Source organism: Somniosus microcephalus, unplaced genomic scaffold, assembly GCF_052327205.1.
Source record: "Somniosus microcephalus isolate GS21.2 unplaced genomic scaffold, FLI_Smic_1.0 unresolved_chr2, whole genome shotgun sequence".
Classification (NCBI taxonomy): domain Eukaryota; kingdom Metazoa; phylum Chordata; class Chondrichthyes; order Squaliformes; family Somniosidae; genus Somniosus; species Somniosus microcephalus.
Genome location: NW_028225180.1, coordinates 7,509,835 through 7,528,591, shown reverse-complemented (window position 1 = coordinate 7,528,591; position 18,757 = coordinate 7,509,835). Strand labels below are relative to the sequence as shown.

General features: G+C 51.3%; 1 protein-coding gene across 1 annotated transcript in view; it reads right to left on the bottom strand.

Moving 5' to 3' along the window:
- The window catches only part of LOC147092064 (uncharacterized), a 37,992-nt gene extending 20,044 nt beyond the window's left edge, over positions 1-17,948 (bottom strand). The window contains exons 1-3 of the mRNA XM_085976420.1: positions 17,913-17,948; positions 10,777-10,905; positions 8,651-8,760 (exon numbers count right to left, since the gene is read on the bottom strand). Coding sequence (XP_085832546.1) covers positions 8,651-8,760; positions 10,777-10,905; positions 17,913-17,948 — 275 coding nt within the window. The remainder of the gene's footprint in view (positions 1-8,650; positions 8,761-10,776; positions 10,906-17,912) is intronic.
- Positions 17,949-18,757: the final 809 nt, after the last annotated feature.

Sequence of the window (18,757 nt, the reverse complement as noted above, 5' to 3'; positions counted from 1 at the left end):
ACTTGGAGAGGCAGGGATTAATCAGGGATAGTCAGCATGGCTTTGTCAGGGGGAGATCATGTCTGACCAATTTGATTGAATTTTTCGAGGGGGTGAATAGGTGTGTGGATGAGGGTAGTGCAGTTGATGTAGTCTACATGAACTTCAGTAACGCTTTTGACTAAGTTCCGCATGGGAGACTGGTCAAGAAGGTAAGAGCCCATGGGATCCAGAGCAATTTGGCACATTGGATCCAAAATTGGCTTAGTGGCAGGAGGCAGAGGGTGATGGTCGAAGGTTGTTTTTGTGACTGGAAGCCTGTGTCCAGTGGTGTACCGCAGGGATCGGTGCTGGGTCCTTTGCTGTTTGTACTGTACGTTAATGATTTAGATATGAATGTAGGAGGTAGGATCAGTAAGTTCACAGATGACACGAAAATTGGTGGCGTGGTAAATAGCGAGGAGGGAAGCCTCAGGCTACAGGACGATATAGACGAGTTGGTTAGATGGGCAGAACAGTGGCAAATGGAATTTAACCCTGAAAAGTGTGAGGTGATGCATTTTGGGAGGACTAACAAGGCAAGGGAATACACAATGAATGGTAGGACCCTAGGAAGGACAGAGGATCAGAGGGATCTTGGTGTGCATGTACATAGATCCCTGAAGGCAGCAGGACAGGTAGATAAGGTGGTTAAAAAGTCATATGGGATACTTGCCTTCATTAGCCGAGGCATAGAATATAAGAGCAGGGAAGTTATGATGGAGCTGTACAAAACGCTAGTTAGGCCACAGCTGGAACACTGTGTGCAGTTCTGGTCGCCACCCTATAGGAGGGATGTGATTGCATTGCAGAGGAGATTCACCAGGATGTTACTTGGGCTGGAACGCTTCAGCTATGAAGAGAGACTGGACAGGCTGGGGTTGTTTTCCTTCGAGCAGAGAAGGCTGAGGGGGGAACCTGATTGAGGTGTACAAAATTATGAGGTAGATAGAAAGGAACTTTTCCCCTTAGTAGAGGGGCCAATAACCAGGGGGCATAGTTTCAAGGTAAGGGGCAGGAGGTTTAGAGGGAATTTGAAGAAAAACATTTTCACCCAGAGGGTGGTTGGAATCTGGAACTCACTGCCTGAAAGGGTGGTAGAGGCAGGAACCCTCACAACATTCAAGAAGCATTTAGATGAGCACTTGAAACGCCACAGCATACAAGGCTACGGACCAAGTGCTGGAAAATGGGATTAGAATAGCTTGATGGCCGGCGCGGACACGATGGGCCGTTGGGCCTCTTTCTGTGCTGTATACCTCTATGACTCTATTATTGCCCATCCCTAATTGTCCTTGAGAAGGTGGTGGTGAGCCGCCTTCTTGAACTGCTGCAGTCCGTGTGGTGAAGGTACTCCCACAGTGCTGTTAGAAAGAGAGTTCCAGGATTTTGGTCCAGCGACTATGAAGGATCGACGATATACTTCTAAGTCAGGATGGTGTGTGACTTGGAGGGGAACTTGGAGGTGGTGGTGTTCCCATGCGCCTGCTGCCTTTGTCCTTCTAGGTGGAAGAGGTTGCGGGTTTGGAAGGTGCTGTCGAAGATGCCTTGGTGAGTGTGGTAAACCACTGTTTGTATTCCTGTTTGTCCTGTTTGTATTCCACTGTGTACATGCCTGGACATGCCTCGGCTGACTCCTCCCACAGGTCCTAGTATAAAGGTGACTGCTCCCCAGCCCTTAGTATCATGGACCGGTCGACCACGCGAGGCAGACCTCCATTCTGTTGTTAATAAAAGCCTTTGGTTACTCTTCTAACTCTCAGTCTTTTATGAGTAATTGATAGCGCATCAATTTTATTAACAACATTTTTATAATGGAGAAGATCCTCACACCAGCATGCCTGGACTTAGATCATCGGGAGGCGGACTCATCCACCAAGTTTACTCACTGGCTTAAGTGTTTTGAAAAATTCCTGACCGCCTCCGAAGCAATCAAATCGGACGAGGACAAACTGGATGTCCTGACCTCCAAAGTGAACCACCGAGTGTACTCGGTCATCCAAGACGCGACCTCGTATGCGGACGCTATCAAGCTCCTCAAGGACCAGTACACGCGCCCAGTGAACGAAGTGTATGCCAGGCACCTCCTGGGGAGTCGTAAACAACAACCTGGGGAATCGACCGTGGAATACCTTCAGGCACTGTCTGTGCTTGGCCGGGCCTGTGGTTGTAAGGATGTAAAGGCCGCCGTGTACACAGAGGAACTTATCCGGGACGCTTTTGTAGCGGGCCACAGATCCAATTACACCCGACAGCGACTGTTGGAGCAGAGTAACCTCGACCTCAACAAGGCCTCTGAACTCGCACTATCATTGGATGCAGCCTACCAGGGCATGGATGCCTACTCCTCTGCACCGTGGACGCCGCGGGGAATGACAGCCTGGGACACGGTAGGACCGCCTCATAGCGCCGTGCCACCCCAGCCACACCCCAACAACGGCCCAACTACCGCAGCAGTGTCCCAAGGCCAGACAGCAGTGCCCCAAGGCCAGAAATGCTACTTCTGTGGCCAGGCAAAACACCCCAGAGCGCGCTGCCCGGCGAAAAACGCGATCTGCTCGGGCTGCGGGAAGAAGGGACACTACGCTAGCGTCTGCAGGGCCAAAGCCACCCCGAACCCCAGCAGCGCCGCGTGTGGGCCATGCGGGCCGCCATCTTGGACCTCCCCGGCCATGTGCGAATCACCGGTACAGCAGCCATTTTGGACGCCTCCAGCCACATGGGGATCATGGACGCCGCCATCTTGGACGACAGCCGGGACGCAGCAGGCCCCCGACACTGCCTCATCTGATACCCGCAGCGACACACCGACCCCTACGCTGGCATCCGTTACACTGGACCAAGCGAGACCGCACCAACTGGCCAGTTCCACAATGGATATTAAGGTAAATGGTCACGATACAATCTGCCTTTTTGACTCTGGGAGCACGGAGAGCTTCATCCACCCCGACACAGTGCGGCGTTGCTCTCTCCCAGTCCTGCCTGCGCAACAGCGGATTTCTATGGCCTCCGAGTCCCAGTCGGCGGACATCGGCGGCTACTGCGTGGTGACACTCGTAGTAGACGGGACCGTGTACGATCATTTTAAACTTCTGGTCCTGCCTGACCTCTGCGCTGCCGTCCTGCTGGGGTTAGATTTTCAGTGCCACCTTAAAAGTGTTACGATGGCGTACGGTGGACCCCTACCCCCACTCACAGTCCGCAGCCAGCAGCTTCCAAACTGCCCGCCGCGCACCAGGTGCAACCTCTCCACACTCAGAGTCACCCCCCCCCAACTGTTTGCTAACCTCACCCCCGACTGTAAGCCCATCGCCATGAAGAGCAGGCGATACAGTGCCGGGGACAGGGTTTTCATTAAAACCGAAGTGGAGCGGCTCCTGAAAGGAGGGATTATTGAGGGCAGCACCAGCCCCTGGCGAGCCCAGGTTGTGGTCGTTAAGACCGGCGAGAAGCAGCGCCTGGTCATCGACTACAGCCAGACAATAAATCGCTACACCCTGCTGGACGCCTACCCACTCCCCCGTATAGCTGATATGGTCAACCAGATCGCGCAGTACCGCGTCTTCTCGACCATTGACCTGAAATCAGCGTACCACCAGCTCCCCATCCGCCCTGAGGACCGCCAGTACACTGCCTTTGAGGCAAACGGCCGCCTCTATCACTTCCTTAGGGTTCCCTTTGGCGTCACCAACGGGGTCTCCGTCTTCCAAAGGGAGATGGACCGGATGGTAGATCAAAATGCGTTGCAGGCCACTTTCCCATATCTGGACAATGTGACCATCTGCGGCCGTGACTTGCAGGACCATGACGCAAACCTCGAAAAATTCCTCCGCACCGCCCAACTCCTAAACCTGACATATAACAAGGAGAAGTGCATATTCCGCACAAACCGCCTCGCCATCCTTGGCTGTGTTGTGGAACACGGAGTCATCGGCCCCGACCCCGACCGGATGCGTCCCCTTATGGAACTTCCACTGCCCCACTGCCTCAAGGCCCTGAAGAGGTGCCTAGGGTTTTTCTCCTATTACGCCCAGTGGGTCCCCTACTATGCGGACAAGGCCCGTCCGCTGATCAAGTCCACCTCTTTTCCCTTGACGGCAGAGGCCCGCTTAGCCTTCCACCGTATCAAGGAGGACATTGCCAAAGCCACCATGCACGCAGTGGACGAATCCATCCCCTTCCAGGTGGAAAGCGACGCGTCTGACTTTGCCCTGGCCGCTACCCTCAATCAGGCGGGGAGACCCGTGGCCTTCTTTTCACGAACCCTCCAAGGCCCGGAGACCAGACACTCCACTGTTGAGAAGGAGGCCCAGGCGATTGTGGAGGCTGTGCGTCATTGGAGGCACTACCTGGCCGGAAAACGATTTACCCTGCTCACTGACCAGCGTTCAGTTGCTTTTATGTTTAACAACAAGCAGAGGGGCAAAATCAAAAATGACAAGATCTTGAGGTGGAGAATCGAACTTTCCACCTACAACTACGAGATCTTGTACCGGCCCGGGAAGCTAAATGAACCCCCGGATGCGCTATCGCGTGGCACCTGCGCCAGCGCGCAGATCGATAGACTGCGGGCCCTCCACAATGACCTCTGCCACCCGGGGGTCACCAGGTTCTTCCACTTCATCAAGGCCCGCAACCTGCCTTACTCTATTGAGGAGGTCAGGACCATGACCAGGAACTGCCAAGTCTGCGCTGAGTGCAAACCGCACTTTTATAGACCAGACAGGGCCCACCTGATAAAAGCCACTCGCCCCTTCGAGCGCCTGAGCGTCGATTTTAAAGGGCCTCTCCCCTCCTCCGACCGCAATGTGTACTTCCTCAATATTATTGATGAGTACTCCCGTTTCCCGTTCGCCTTCCCCTGCCCGGACATGACCAGTGCCACGGTCATTAAATGTCTGAACAACCTCTTCACCCTGTTCGGCTTCCCCAGCTATATCCATAGCGACCGGGGCCTATCGTTTATGAGCGACGAACTCCGTCAGTACCTGCTAACTAGGGGTATTGCCACAAGCAGGACCACCAGTTATAACCCCCGGGGGAACGGACAGGTGGAAAGAGAAAATGCGACAGTTTGGAAGGCCGTCCTGCTAGCCTTAAAGTCTAGGGGCCTTCCAACCTCCCGCTGGCAGGATGTGCTCCCCGATGCGCTCCACTCTATTCGGTCACTGCTCTGCACTGCCACTAACGCCACCCCTCATGAGAAAATGTTTGTCTTCCCAAGGAAGTCCACATCGGGGACATCGCTACCGCCATGGCTGACGTCCCCAGGGCCGGTCCTACTGAGAAGACACGTGAGGACCCATAAAACGGACCCCCTGGTCGAGAGGGTCGACCTCCTCCACGCCAACCCCCAGTATGCTTACATCGCATACCCAGACGGGCGGGAGGACACAGTCTCCATAAGAGACCTTGCACCCTCGGGGGCCGCAGTAACCCACTACCCACTACCACCCCCCCCATGATCCGATATCCAGCCCCAGCAGACGGCAGGCCTGGGCCCCGCGACCCGCTCGACATCTACGAGGACGACACGCCTGTGCCACAGCCTACGCTGGACTCGACGCCGGAAACTTCACTACCCCTGCCGTCGCCACGCAGATCACAGCGGCAGACAAGACCTCCGGAGAGACTCCAATACACTAACTTTTAATACACTTCACCCCGCCGGACTCAATTTTAAACAAGGGGTGAATGTGGTAAACCACTGTTTGTATTCCTGTTTGTCCTGTTTGTATTCCACTGTGTACATGCCTGGACATGCCTCGGCTGACTCCTCCCACAGGTCCTAGTATAAAGGTGACTGCTCCCCAGCCCTTAGTATCATGGACCGGTCGACCACGCGAGGCAGACCTCCATTCTGTTGTTAATAAAAGCCTTTGGTTACTCTTCTAACTCTCAGTCTTTTATGAGTAATTGATAGCGCATCAGTGAGTTGCTGCAGTGCATTTTTTAGATGGTACACACTGCAGCCACGGTGCGCCGGTGGTGGAGGGAGTGAATGTTTAAGGTGCTGGATGGGGTGCCGATCAAGCGGGCTGCTTTGTCTTGGATGGTGCTGAGCTTCTTGAATGTTGTTGGAGCTGCACTCATCCAGGCAAGTGGAGAGTATTCCATCACACTCCTAACATGTGCCTCGTACATAATGGAAATCTTTGGGGGAGTCAGGAGGTGAGACACTCGCTGCAGAATACCCAACCTCTGACCTGCTCTTGTAGCCACAGTATTTATGTGGCTGGTCCAGTTAAGTTTCTTGTCAAATCTGTGAAATTCTATGTCATTTGGGAAGAGGCTAGGCCTATACTTCCTAGAGTTTAGAAGAATGAGAGGTGACGTCATTGAAATGCATAAAATTCTTAAGGGGCTTGACAGGGTAGATGCTGAGAGGCTGTTTCACCAGGCTGGGGAGTCGAGAACCAGGGGTCATAGTCTGACGTGCGAAATTTCCTTAAATCAGGGGGCTCTGAGTCTTTGGAATTCTCAATCCCAGAGCGCTGTGGTTGAGTATATTCAAGACAGAGATCGAGCGACTTGTTGATAATAAGGGAACCAAGGGATACTGCGGGAAGGTGGATTTGAGGTTGAAGATCAGCCATGATCTCATTGAATGGTGGAGCGGACTCGAAGGCCCGAATGGCCTATTCTTGCTCCTGTTTCTTATGATCTTACGTTAATACCAGAATGGTCAGTCACGGTGAGGCGTTGGTGAGATGCAGATGTGACGAGGTGGAGTTTGTAAGCTTAGCCCCAGGCTGGAGAAAGTAGCTGCACATAAACGTGGGTCCAGTCCTCAGTCAGTCAAGCCCTGGACTTGCTGGGCTCTGAAACTAGTGAGACCTGACCCACATTACCGAGGGCACTCGCACCCTTTCACTGACCTCGATGGAGTGTTCAAGGGGTGACGGCTGCACACGTCAAGTGTGAGTGTGAATCACAACACTTCGAGCACCCAAAGGATTCAACAAGGACAGTTTAAAGGGTCCCTGACAGAGAGAATCCCTCTTTAAACAGGTTCCCTGATGGAGAGACTCCCTCTTTAAACAGGGTCCCTGACGGAGAGACTCCCTCTTTAAACAGGGTCCCTGACGGAGAGACTCCCTCTTTAAACAGGGTCCCTGACGGAGAGACTCCCTCATTAAACAGGGTCTCTGACGGAGAGACTCCCTCTTTAAACAGGGTCCCTGATGGAGAGACTCCCTCTTTAAACAGGGTCCCTGACGGAGAGACTCCCTCATTAAACAGGGTCCCTGACGGAGAGACTCCCTCTTTAAACAGGGTCTCTGATGGAGACTCCCTCTTTACCAGGGGTCCCTGATGGAGAGACTCCCTCTTTAAACAGGGTCCCTGACGGAGAGACTCCCTCTTTAAACAGGGTCCCTGACGGAGAGACTCCCTCTTTAAACAGGGTCCCTGATGGAGAAACTCCCTCTTTAAACAGGGTCCCTGACGGAGAGACTCCCTCTTTAAACAGGGTCTCTGACGGAGAGACTCCCTCTTTAAACAGGGTCCCTGACGGAGAGACTCCCTCTTTAAACAGGGTCCCTGACGGAGAGACTCCCTCTTTAAACAGGGTCCCTGATGGAGAGACTCCCTCTTTAAACAGGGTCCCTGACGGAGAGACTCCCTCTTTAAACAGGGTCCCTGACGGAGAGACTCCCTCTTTAAACAGGGTCCCTGACGGAGAGACTCCCTCTTTAAAAGGGGTCCCTGACGGAGAGACTCCCTCTTTAAACAGGGTCCCTGACGGAGAGACTCCCTCTTTAAACAGGGTCCCTGACGGAGAGACTCCCTCTTTAAACAGGGTCCCTGACGGAGAGACTCCCTCTTTAAACAGGGTCCCTGACGGAGAGACTCCCTCTTTAAACAGGGTCCCTGACGGAGAGACTCCCTCTTTAAAAGGGGTCCCTGACGGAGAGACTCCCTCTTTAAACAGGGTCCCTGATGGAGAGACACCCTCTTTAAACAGGGTCCCTGATGGAGAGACTCCCTCTTTAAACAGGGTCCCTGACGGAGAGACTACCTCTTTAAACAGGGTCCCTGACGGAGAGACTCCCTCTTTAAACAGGGTCCCTGACGGAGAGACTCCCTCTTTAAACAGGGTCCCTGACGGAGAGACTCCCTCTTTAAACAGGGTCCCTGACGGAGAGACTCCCTCTTTAAAAGGGGTCCCTGACGGAGAGACTCCCTCTTTAAACAGGGTCCCTGACGGAGAGACTCCCTCTTTAAACAGGGTCCCTGACGGAGAGACTCCCTCTTTAAACAGGGTCCCTGATGGAGAGACACCCTCTTTAAACAGGGTCCCTGACGGAGAGACTCCCTCTTTAAAAGGGGTCCCTAACGGAGAGACTCCCTCTTTAAAAGGGTCCCTGAAAGAGAGACTCCCTCTTTAAACAGGGTCCCTGACGGAGAGACTCCCTCTTTAAACAGGGTCCCTGACGGAGAGACTCCCTCATCAAACAGGGTCCCTGATGGAGAGACTCCCACTTTACTCGGGGTCCCTGATGGAGAGACTCCCTCTTTAAACAGGGTCCCTGACGGAGAGACTCCCTCTTTAAAAGGGCCCCTGAGTTTTTTCAGATCTGGAACGAGCGGTTGAATGTCAGAGTTGCGGTGTAAGTTGGCGGTCTCTTACCGTAACTCATTCGCCGCTGCCATTATCCTCTGTCTCACCTCGGGAGATTGTTTGACTTTTTCCACTAAAGAAAGGACAGACAGTTTAGCGTGGAAATCCTTTCCCTCAAACTGCAGTCGGGAGAAGGTGTGGGGACACTATCAATATTGTGCTTCATTCTGCTTTGTACCTCACTTTGGAAAATTTTCCTGCTCTCCTGGACTCCAGACTCGACAATGCCAACGTTCTCCTGGCCGGCTTCCCACCTCCCACCCTCCGTAACCTGCAGCTCATCCGAAACTCCTCCCCGCCCCGTATCCCAACTCATCACCGCCCCTGTGTTCACTAACCTATATTGTCTCCTGGTTCAGCAAATCCTTGAATATAAAATTCCCTATCCTCATGTTCAAATCCCTGCATAGAGTCACCCCACTCTCCCTATCTCTGTAACCTCCTCCAGCCCCAACAACCCTCCCTATCTCTGTAACCTCCTCCAGCCCCTACAACCCTCCCTATCTCTGTAACCTCCTCCAGCCCCTACAACCCTCCCTATCTCTGTAACCTCCTCCAGCCCCTACAACCCTCCCTATCTCTGTAACCTCCTCCAGCCCCTACAACCCTCCCTATCTCTGTAACCTCCTCCAGCCCCTACAACCCTCCCTATCTCTGTAACCTCCTCCAGCCCCTACAACCCTCCCTATCTCTGTAACCTCCTCCAGCCGCTACAACCCTCCCTATCTCTGTAACCTCCTCCAGCCGCTACAACCCTCCCTATCTCTGTAACCTCCTCCAGCCCCTACAACCCTCGCTATCTCTGTAACCTCCTCCAGCCCTCCGAGATCTCTGCGCTCCTCCAATTTTGGCGTCTTGCACATCCCGCCACTCCCCCCCCACCCCCCCCCCCCGATTTCCATTGCTCCACTATCGGCGGCCGTGCCTTCAGCTGCTTCGGTGCTTAGCTCAACCTCTCCGCCTCTCTCGCCCCCTTTAAAACGCTCCTTAAAACCTGCCTGCTTGAACGTAGGAGCAGAGGAACAGGAGGAGGCCATTCAGCCCCTTGAGCCTTTTATATAGGAACAGGAGGAGGCCATTCAGGCTCTCGAGCCTTCCCGCCATTCACTGAGATCATCGCTGATCTGTATCCTAACTCCTTCCACACTCCTTGGCTCCATATCCTTTTGTACCCTTGTCTAGCAAAAATCTAGCTCTCTCAGATTTAAAATGATTAATTGAGCTGGCATCTACTGCCTTTAGTGGGAGAGAGTTCCACACTTCTACCACCCTTTGTGTGAAGAAGTGTTTCCTAACCTCTCTCCTGAATGGCCCGGCTCTGATTTTAAGGTTATGTCCCCATGTCCTAGACTCCCTCAACAGCAAGAAATAGCTTCTCTCTATCGAACGCCATCAATTCCTTTCAAAATCCCCCCAAAAATCTCTAAAGAATAGCTCATCCACTTTGGACCTACAAAGGATAGATCCGAGTACTTTCTAAATGGTGAAAAGCTACAAGCAGTGGCGGCCCAAAGAGACTTCGGGGTCCATGTACACAGATCATTAAAGTGTCATGGACAGATACAGAAAATAATCAAAGGCTAATGGAACGCTGGCCTTTATATCGAGAGGACTAGACTACAAGGAGATAGAAGTTACAGAACAGCTGTACAGAACCCTGGTTAGACCACACCTGGAGTACTGTGAGCAGTTTTGGGTTTCACACTTTAGGAAGGATGTGCAGCGTAGATGTCCCAGAATGATACCTGGACTCCAAGGTATAATTATGAGGAGAGACTACACCAACTAGGGTTGTAGTCCCTGGAACTTAGAAGGTTAAGGGGTGATTTGATCAAAGTGTTCAAGATATTAAGAGGAACTTCCGCAAACAGCAGTCGATGCTGGGTCAGTTAATTTTAAATCTGATATTGGTAGATTTTTGTTAACCAAAGGTATTAAGGGACATGGGGGCAAAGGCGGTTATAAGGAGTTCGGTCACAGATCAGCCATGTTCTTATTGAATGACGGAACAGACTCGATGGGCTGAATGACCTCCTGTTCCTATGTTGACCAAATCAATCTCTTATCCTTCGATATTCCAGGGACCACGTTCGAGTTCAAGCAGAGAAGGTTGAAGGTACAATTCGATCTCGTACCATCTCGGGGCTTGTTAGAACATTGAGATACTCACAGATAAAGTCAGCAGGATTGTTGTGTGGGGCACAATGGAGGCCGATAGCAGCAAAGAATTCCAGGATTTGGGATGAGGCTCCGTAGTATGCGATCTGCAAAATAAGGAGAATCAGAAATGAGTGGGAATTCCACTGGGTCCCTCACTGTATCTAACCAGTGCCCTGGACTGAGAGGGTTGTCCTATGAGGAGAGATTGGTTAGAATGAGCGGAGTAGAAAAAAATCTCATTGAAACATGTAAACTTCTGAGAGGGCTTGACAGGGTAGATGCTGAGAGGCTGTTTCCCCCCGGGCTGGAGAGTCTAGAACTAGGGGTCTCAGAATAAGGGGTCGGCCATTTAGGACTGAGATGAGGAGGAATTTCTTCACTCAGAGGGTTGTGAACCTTTGAAATTCTCTACCCCAGGGGGCTGTGGTGGCTCAGTCGCTGATTATGTTCAAGACTGAGATCGACACATTTTTGGATACTAAGCGAATCAAGGGATGTGGGGATAGGACGGGAAAGTGGATTTGATGTAAAAGTTCAGCCATGATCCTATTCAATGGCGGAGCATGCTTGACGGGCTGAACGGCCTACTCCTCCTCCTATTTCGTACGTTCTTATGCCCTGGGAGCGCTCGATACTGACACTGGGTATAAAGTGGGGACACACTGTCAGGGTAATGTAGAGGGAGCTCTACACTGTATCTAACATGTGCTGTACCTGCCCTGGGAGCGCTCGATGCTGACACTGGGTATAAAGTGGGGACACACCGTCAGGGTAATGTAGAGGGAGCTCTACACTGTATCTAACCCGTGCTGTACCTGCCCTGGGAGTGCTCGATGCTGACACTGGGTATAAAGTGGGGACACACCGTCAGGGTAATGTAGAGGGAGCTCTACACTGTATCTAACCCGTGCTGTACCTGCCCCGGGAGCGCTCGATACTGACACTGGGTATAAAGTGGGGGACACACTGTCGGGGTATTGTAGAGGGAGCTCTACACTGTATCTAACCCGTGCTGTACCTGCCCTGGGAGCGCTCGATGCTGACACTGGGTATAAAGTGGGGACACACCGTCAGGGTAATGTAGAGGGAGCTCTACACTGTATCTAACCCGTGCTGTACCTGCCCCGGGAGCGCTCGATACTGACACTGGGTATAAAGTGGGGGACACACTGTCGGGGTATTGTAGAGGGAGCTCTACACTGTATCTAACCCGTGCTGTACCTGCCCTGGGAGCGCTCGATGCTGACACTGGGTATAAAGTGGGGGACACACTGTCAGGGTAATGTAGAGGGAGCTCTACACTGTATCTAACCCGTGCTGTACCTGCCCTGGGAGCGCTCGATGCTGACACTGGGTATAAAGTGGGGGACACACTGTCAGGGTAGTGTAGAGGGAGCTCTACACTGTATCTAACCTGTGCTGTACCTGCCCTGGGAGTGCTCGATGCTGACACTGGGTATAAAGTGGGGACACACTGTCAGGGTAATGTAGAGGGAGCTCTACACTGTATCTAACCCGTGCTGTACCTGCCCTGGGAGCGCTCGATGCTGACACTGGGTATAAAGTGGCGACACACTGTCAGGGTAATGTAGAGGGAGCTCTACACTGTATCTAACCCGTGCTGTACCTACCCTGGGAGCGCTCGATGCTGACACTGGGTATAAAGTGGGGACACACTGTCAGGGGAATGTAGAGGGAGCTCTACACTGTATCTAACCCGTGCTGTACCTGCCCTGGGAGCGCTCGATGCTGACACTGGGTATAAAGTGGGGACACACTGTCAGGGTAATGTAGAGGGAGCTCTACACTGTATCTAATCCGTGCTGTACCTGCCCTGGGAGCGCTCGATGCTGACGCTGGGTATAAAGTGGGGACACACTCAGGGTAATGTAGAGGGAGCTCTACACTGTATCTAACCCGTGCTGTACCTGCCCTGGGAGCGCTCGATACTGACACTGGGAATAAAGGGGGGACACACTGTCAGGGTAATGCAGAGGGAGCTCTGCATTGTATCTAACCCATGCTGTACCTGCCCTGGGAGCACTCGATGGTGACACTGGGTATAAAGTGAGCTCTCGATACTGACACTGGGTATAAAGTGAGCACTCGATGGTGACACTGGGTATAAAGTGAGCTCTCGATACTGACACTGGGTATAAAGTGAGCTCTCGATACTGACACTGGGTATAAAGTGAGCGCTCGATACTGACACTGGGTATAAAGTGAGCTCTCGATACTGACACTGGGTATAAAGTGAGCTCTCGATACTGACACTGGGTATAAAGTGAGCTCTCGATACGGACACTGGGTATAAAGTGAGCGCTCGATACTGACACTGGGTATAAAGTGAGCTCTCGAAACTGACACTGGGTTTAAAGTGAGCTCTCGACACTGACACTGGGTATAAAGTGAGCTCTCGATACTGACACTGGGTATAAAGTGAGCGCTCGATACTGACACTGGGTATAAAGTGAGCTCTCGATACTGACACTGGGTATAACGTGAGCTCTCGATACTGACACTGGGTATAAAGTGAGCTCTCGATACTGACACTGGGTATAAAGTGAGCTCTCGATACTGACACTGGGTATAAAGTGAGCACTCGATACTGCCACTGGGTATAAAGTGAGCTCTCGATACTGCCACTGGGTATAAAGTGAGCTCTCGATACTGCCACTGGGTATAAAGTGAGCTCTCGATACTGCCACTGGGTATAAAGTGAGCACTCGATACTGACACTGGGTATAAAGTGAGCTCTCAATACTGACACTGGGTATAAAGTGAGCTCTCGATACTGACACTGGGTATAAAGTGAGCACTCGATACTGACACTGGGTATAAAGTGAGCTCTCGTTACTGACACTGGGTATAAAGTGAGCTCTCGATACACTGGGTATAAAGTGAGCTCTCGATACTGACACTGGGTATAAAGTGAGCTCTCGATACTGACACTGGGTATAAAGTGAGCACTCGATACTGACACTGGGTATAAAGTGAGCTCTCGATACTGACACTGGGTGTAAAGTGAGCACTCGATACTGACACTGGGTATAAAGTGAGCTCTCGATACTGACACTGGGTATAAAGTAAGCTCTTGATACTGACACTGGGTATAAAGTGAGCTCTCAATACTGACACTGGGTATAAAGTGAGCTCTCGATACTGACACTGGTTATAAAGTGAGCACTCGATACTGACACTGGGTATAAAGTGAGCTCTCGATACTGACACTGGGTATAAAGTGAGCACTCGATACTGCCACTGGGTATAAAGTGAGCTCTCGATACACTGGGTATAAAGTGAGCTCTCGATACTGACACTGGGTATAAAGTGAGCTCTCGATACTGACACTGGGTATAAAGTGAGCTCTCGATACTGACACTGGGTATAAAGTGAGCACTCGATACTGACACTGGGTATAAAGTGAGCTCTCGATACTGACACTGGGTATAAAGTGAGCACTCGATACTGACACTGGGTATAAAGTGAGCTCTCGATACTGACACTGGGTATAAAGTGAGCTCTCGATACTGACACTGGGTATAAAGTGAGCTCTCGATACTGACACTGGGTATAAAGTGAGCTCTCGATACTGCCACTGGGTATAAAGTGAGCACTCGATACTGACACTGGGTATAAAGTGAGCTCTCGATACTGACACTGGGTATAAAGTGAGCACTCGATACTGACACTGGGTATAAAGTGAGCTCTCGATACTGACACTGGGTATAAAGTGAGCTCTCGACACTGACACTGGGTATAAAGTGAGCTCTCGATACTGACACTGGGTATAAAGTGAGCTCTCGATACTGCCACTGGGTATAAAGTGAGCACTCGATACTGACACTGGGTATAAAGTGAGCTCTCGATACTGACACTGGGTATAAAGTGAGCTCTCGATACTGACACTGGGTATAAAGTGAGCGCTCGATACTGACACTGGGTATAAAGTGAGCTCTCGATACTGACACTGGGTATAAAGTGAGCTCTCGATACTGACACTGGGTATAAAGTGAGCGCTCGATACTGACACTGGGTATAAAGTGAGCTCTCGATACTGACACTGGGTATAAAGTGAGCACTCGATACTGACACTGGGTATAAAGTGAGCGCTCGATACTGACACTGGGTATAAAGTGAGCTCTCGATACGGACACTGGGTATAAAGTGAGCGCTCGATACTGCCACTGGGTATAAAGTGAGCTCTCGATACTGACACTGGGTATAAAGTGAGCGCTCGATACTGACACTGGGTATAAAGTGAGCGCTCGATACTGACACTGGGTATAAAGTGAGCACTTGATACTGACACTGGGTATAAAGTGAGCTCTCGATACTGACACTGGGTATAAAGTGAGCACTCGATACTGACACTGGGTATAAAGTGAGCTCTCGATACTGACACTGGGTATAAAGTGAGCTCTCGATACTGACACTGGGTATAAAGTGAGCGCTCGATACTGACACTGGGTATAAAGTGAGCGCTCGATACTGACACTGGGTATAAAATGAGCTCTCGATACTGACACTGGGTATAAAGTGAGCTCTCGATACTGACACTGGGTATAAAGTGAGCGCTCGATACTGACACTGGGTATAAAGTGAGCTCTCGATACTGACACTGGGTATAAAGTGAGCTCTCGATACTGACACTGGGTATAAAATGAGCTCTCGATACTGACACTGGGTATAAAGTGAGCTCTCGATACTGACACTGGGTATAAAGTGAGCTCTCGATACTGACACTGGGTATAAAGTGAGCGCTCGATACTGACACTGGGTATAAAGTGAGCTCTCGATACTGACACTGGGTATAAAGTGAGCGCTCGATACTGACACTGGGTATAAAGTGAGCTCTCGATACTGACACTGGGTATAAAGTGAGCTCTCGATACTGACACTGGGTATAAAGTGAGCTCTCGATACTGACACTGGGTGTAAAGTGAGCTCTCGATACTGACACTGGGTATAAAGTGAGCTCTCGATACTGACACTGGGTGTAAAGTGAGCTCTCGATACTGACACTGGGTATAAAGTGAGCTCTCGATACTGACACTGGGTATAAAGTGAGCTCTCGATACTGACACTGGGTATAAAGTGAGCGCTCGATACTGACACTGGGTATAAAGTGAGCTCTCGATACTGACACTGGGTATAAAGTGAGCTCTCGATACTGACACTGGGTATAAAGTGAGCTCTCGATACTGACACTGGGTATAACGTGAGCTCTCGATACTGACACTGGGTATAAAGTGAGCTCTCGATACTGACACTGGGTATAAAGTGAGCACTCGATACTGACACTGGGTATAAAGTGAGCACTTGATACTGCCACTGGGTATAAAGTGAGCTCTCGATACTGACACTGGGTATAAAGTGAGCTCTCGATACTGACACTGGGTATAAAGTGAGCTCTCGATACTGACACTGGGTATAAAGTGAGCTCTCGATACTGCCACTGGGTATAAAGTGAGCACTCGATACTGACACTGGGTATGAAGCGAGCTCTCGATACTGACACTGGGTATAAAGTGAGCTCTCGATACTGACACTGGGTATAAAGTGAGCTCTCGATACTGACACTGGGTATAAAGTGAGCTCTCGATACTGACACTGGGTATAAAGTGAGCTCTCGATACTGACACTGGGTATAAAGTGAGCTCTCGCTACTGACACTGGGTATAAAGTGAGCTCTCGATACTGCCACTGGGTATAAAGTGAGCACTCGATACTGACACTGGGTATAAAGTGAGCACTCGATACTGACACTGGGTATAAAGCGAGCTCTCGATACTGACACTGGGTATAAAGTGAGCACTCGATACTGACACTGGGTATAAAGTGAGCGCTCGATACTGACACTGGGTATGAAGCGAGCTCTCGATACTGACACTGGGTATAAAGTGAGCTCTCGATACTGACACTGGGTATAAAGTGAGCTCTCGATACTGACACTGGGTATAAAGTGAGCTCTCGATACTGACACTGGGTATAAAGTGAGCTCTCGATACTGACACTGGGTATAAAGTGAGCTCTCGCTACTGACACTGGGTATAAAGTGAGCTCTCGATACTGCCACTGGGTATAAAGTGAGCACTCGATACTGACACTGGGTATAAAGTGAGCACTCGATACTGACACTGGGTATAAAGCGAGCTCTCGATACTGACACTGGGTATAAAGTGAGCACTCGATACTGACACTGGGTATAAAGTGAGCGCTCGATACTGACACTGGGTATAAAGTGAGCACTCGATACTGACACTGGGTATAAAGTGAGCTCTCGATACTGACACTGGGTATAAAGTGAGCACTCGATACTGACACTGGGTATAAAGTGAGCTCTCGATACACTGGGTATAAAGTGAGCACTCGATACTGACACTGGGTATAAAGTGAGCTCTCGATACTGACACTGGGTATAAAGTGAGCTCTTGATACTGACACTGGGTATAACGTGAGCTCTCGATACTGACACTGGGTATAAAGTGAGCTCTCGATACACTGGGTATAAAGTGAGCTCTCGATACTGACACTGGGTATAAAGTGAGCTCTCGATACTGACACTGGGTATAAAGTGAGCACTCGATACTGACACTGGGTATAAAGTGAGCTCTCGATACTGACACTGGGTATAAAGTGAGCTCTCGATACTGACACTGGGTATAAAGTGAGCACTCGATACTGACACTGGGTATAAAGTGAGCTCTCGATACACTGGGTATAAAGTGAGCTCTCGATACTGACACTGGGTCTAAAGTGAGCACTCGATACTGACACTGGGTATAAAGTGAGCGCTCGATACTGACACTGGGTATAAAGTGAGCTCTCGATACTGACACTGGGTATAAAGTGAGCTCTCGATACTGACACTGGGTATAAAGTGAGCACTCGATACTGACACTGGGTATAAAGTGAGCTCTCGATACACTGGGTATAAAGTGAGCACTCGATACTGACACTGGGTATAAAGTGAGCTCTCGATACTGACACTGGGTATAAAGTGAGCTCTTGATACTGACACTGGGTATAACGTGAGCTCTCGATACTGACACTGTGTGTGGAGGTGGTGACAGTCTTTGGGCTGGCCGTGGGGATGAGACACACGTACCTCTCCGTCGCTCATCAGCAGCAGTTTGTCGAACATGTGGAAGATCTGCGATGAGGGCTGATGGATCGAGGTTACGACTGTCTTACCATGCTTTTCCACGCAGCGTTTCAACGTACGGCACAGGCTGTCGGCTGTGCTTGAATCCAATCCAGAAGTTGGCTACTGGGGAACAAAATACAACAACATCCACCTCTGGGTGGGCAATGGGAGGAGGAGCAGGGAGGGTGACGATGGAGGGGGAGGGGAGATGGGGAGCGGCGACAGGGGAGTGGGGACGGTGGAGGGGGAGTGGGGATGGGGAGAGGGGGAGCGGAGGGGGGGGAGGGGAGAGGGAGGGGGACCGTGGAGGGGTGTTGGGGACGGTGAAGGGGGAGCGGGGAAGGTGAAGGGGGAGCAGGAACAGATAGAGGGAGGGAGGGACAGCAGGAGCAGGGAACGGGGTGAAGAGAGGTAGAGGAGGGACAGGGGGAGGGGGAGGAGAGAGGTAGAGAAAGGACAGGGGGAGGGTGGTGAAGAGAGGTAGAGGAGGGACAGGGGGAGTGTGGTGAAGAGAGGTAGAGGAGGGACAGGGGGAGGGGGAGGAGAGAGGTAGAGGAGGGAAAGTGGGAGGGTGGTGAAGAGAGGTAGAGGAGGGACAGGGGGAGGGTGGTGAAGAGAGGTAGAGGAGGGACAGGGGGAGTGTGGTGAAGAGAGGTAGAGGAGGGACGGGGGAGGGGGAGGAGAGAGGTAGAGGAGGGACAGGGGGAGGGTGGTGAAGAGAGGTAGAGGAGGGACAGGGGGAGTGTGGTGAAGAGAGGTAGAGGAGGGACAGGGGGAGGGGGAGGAGAGAGGTAGAGGAGGGACAG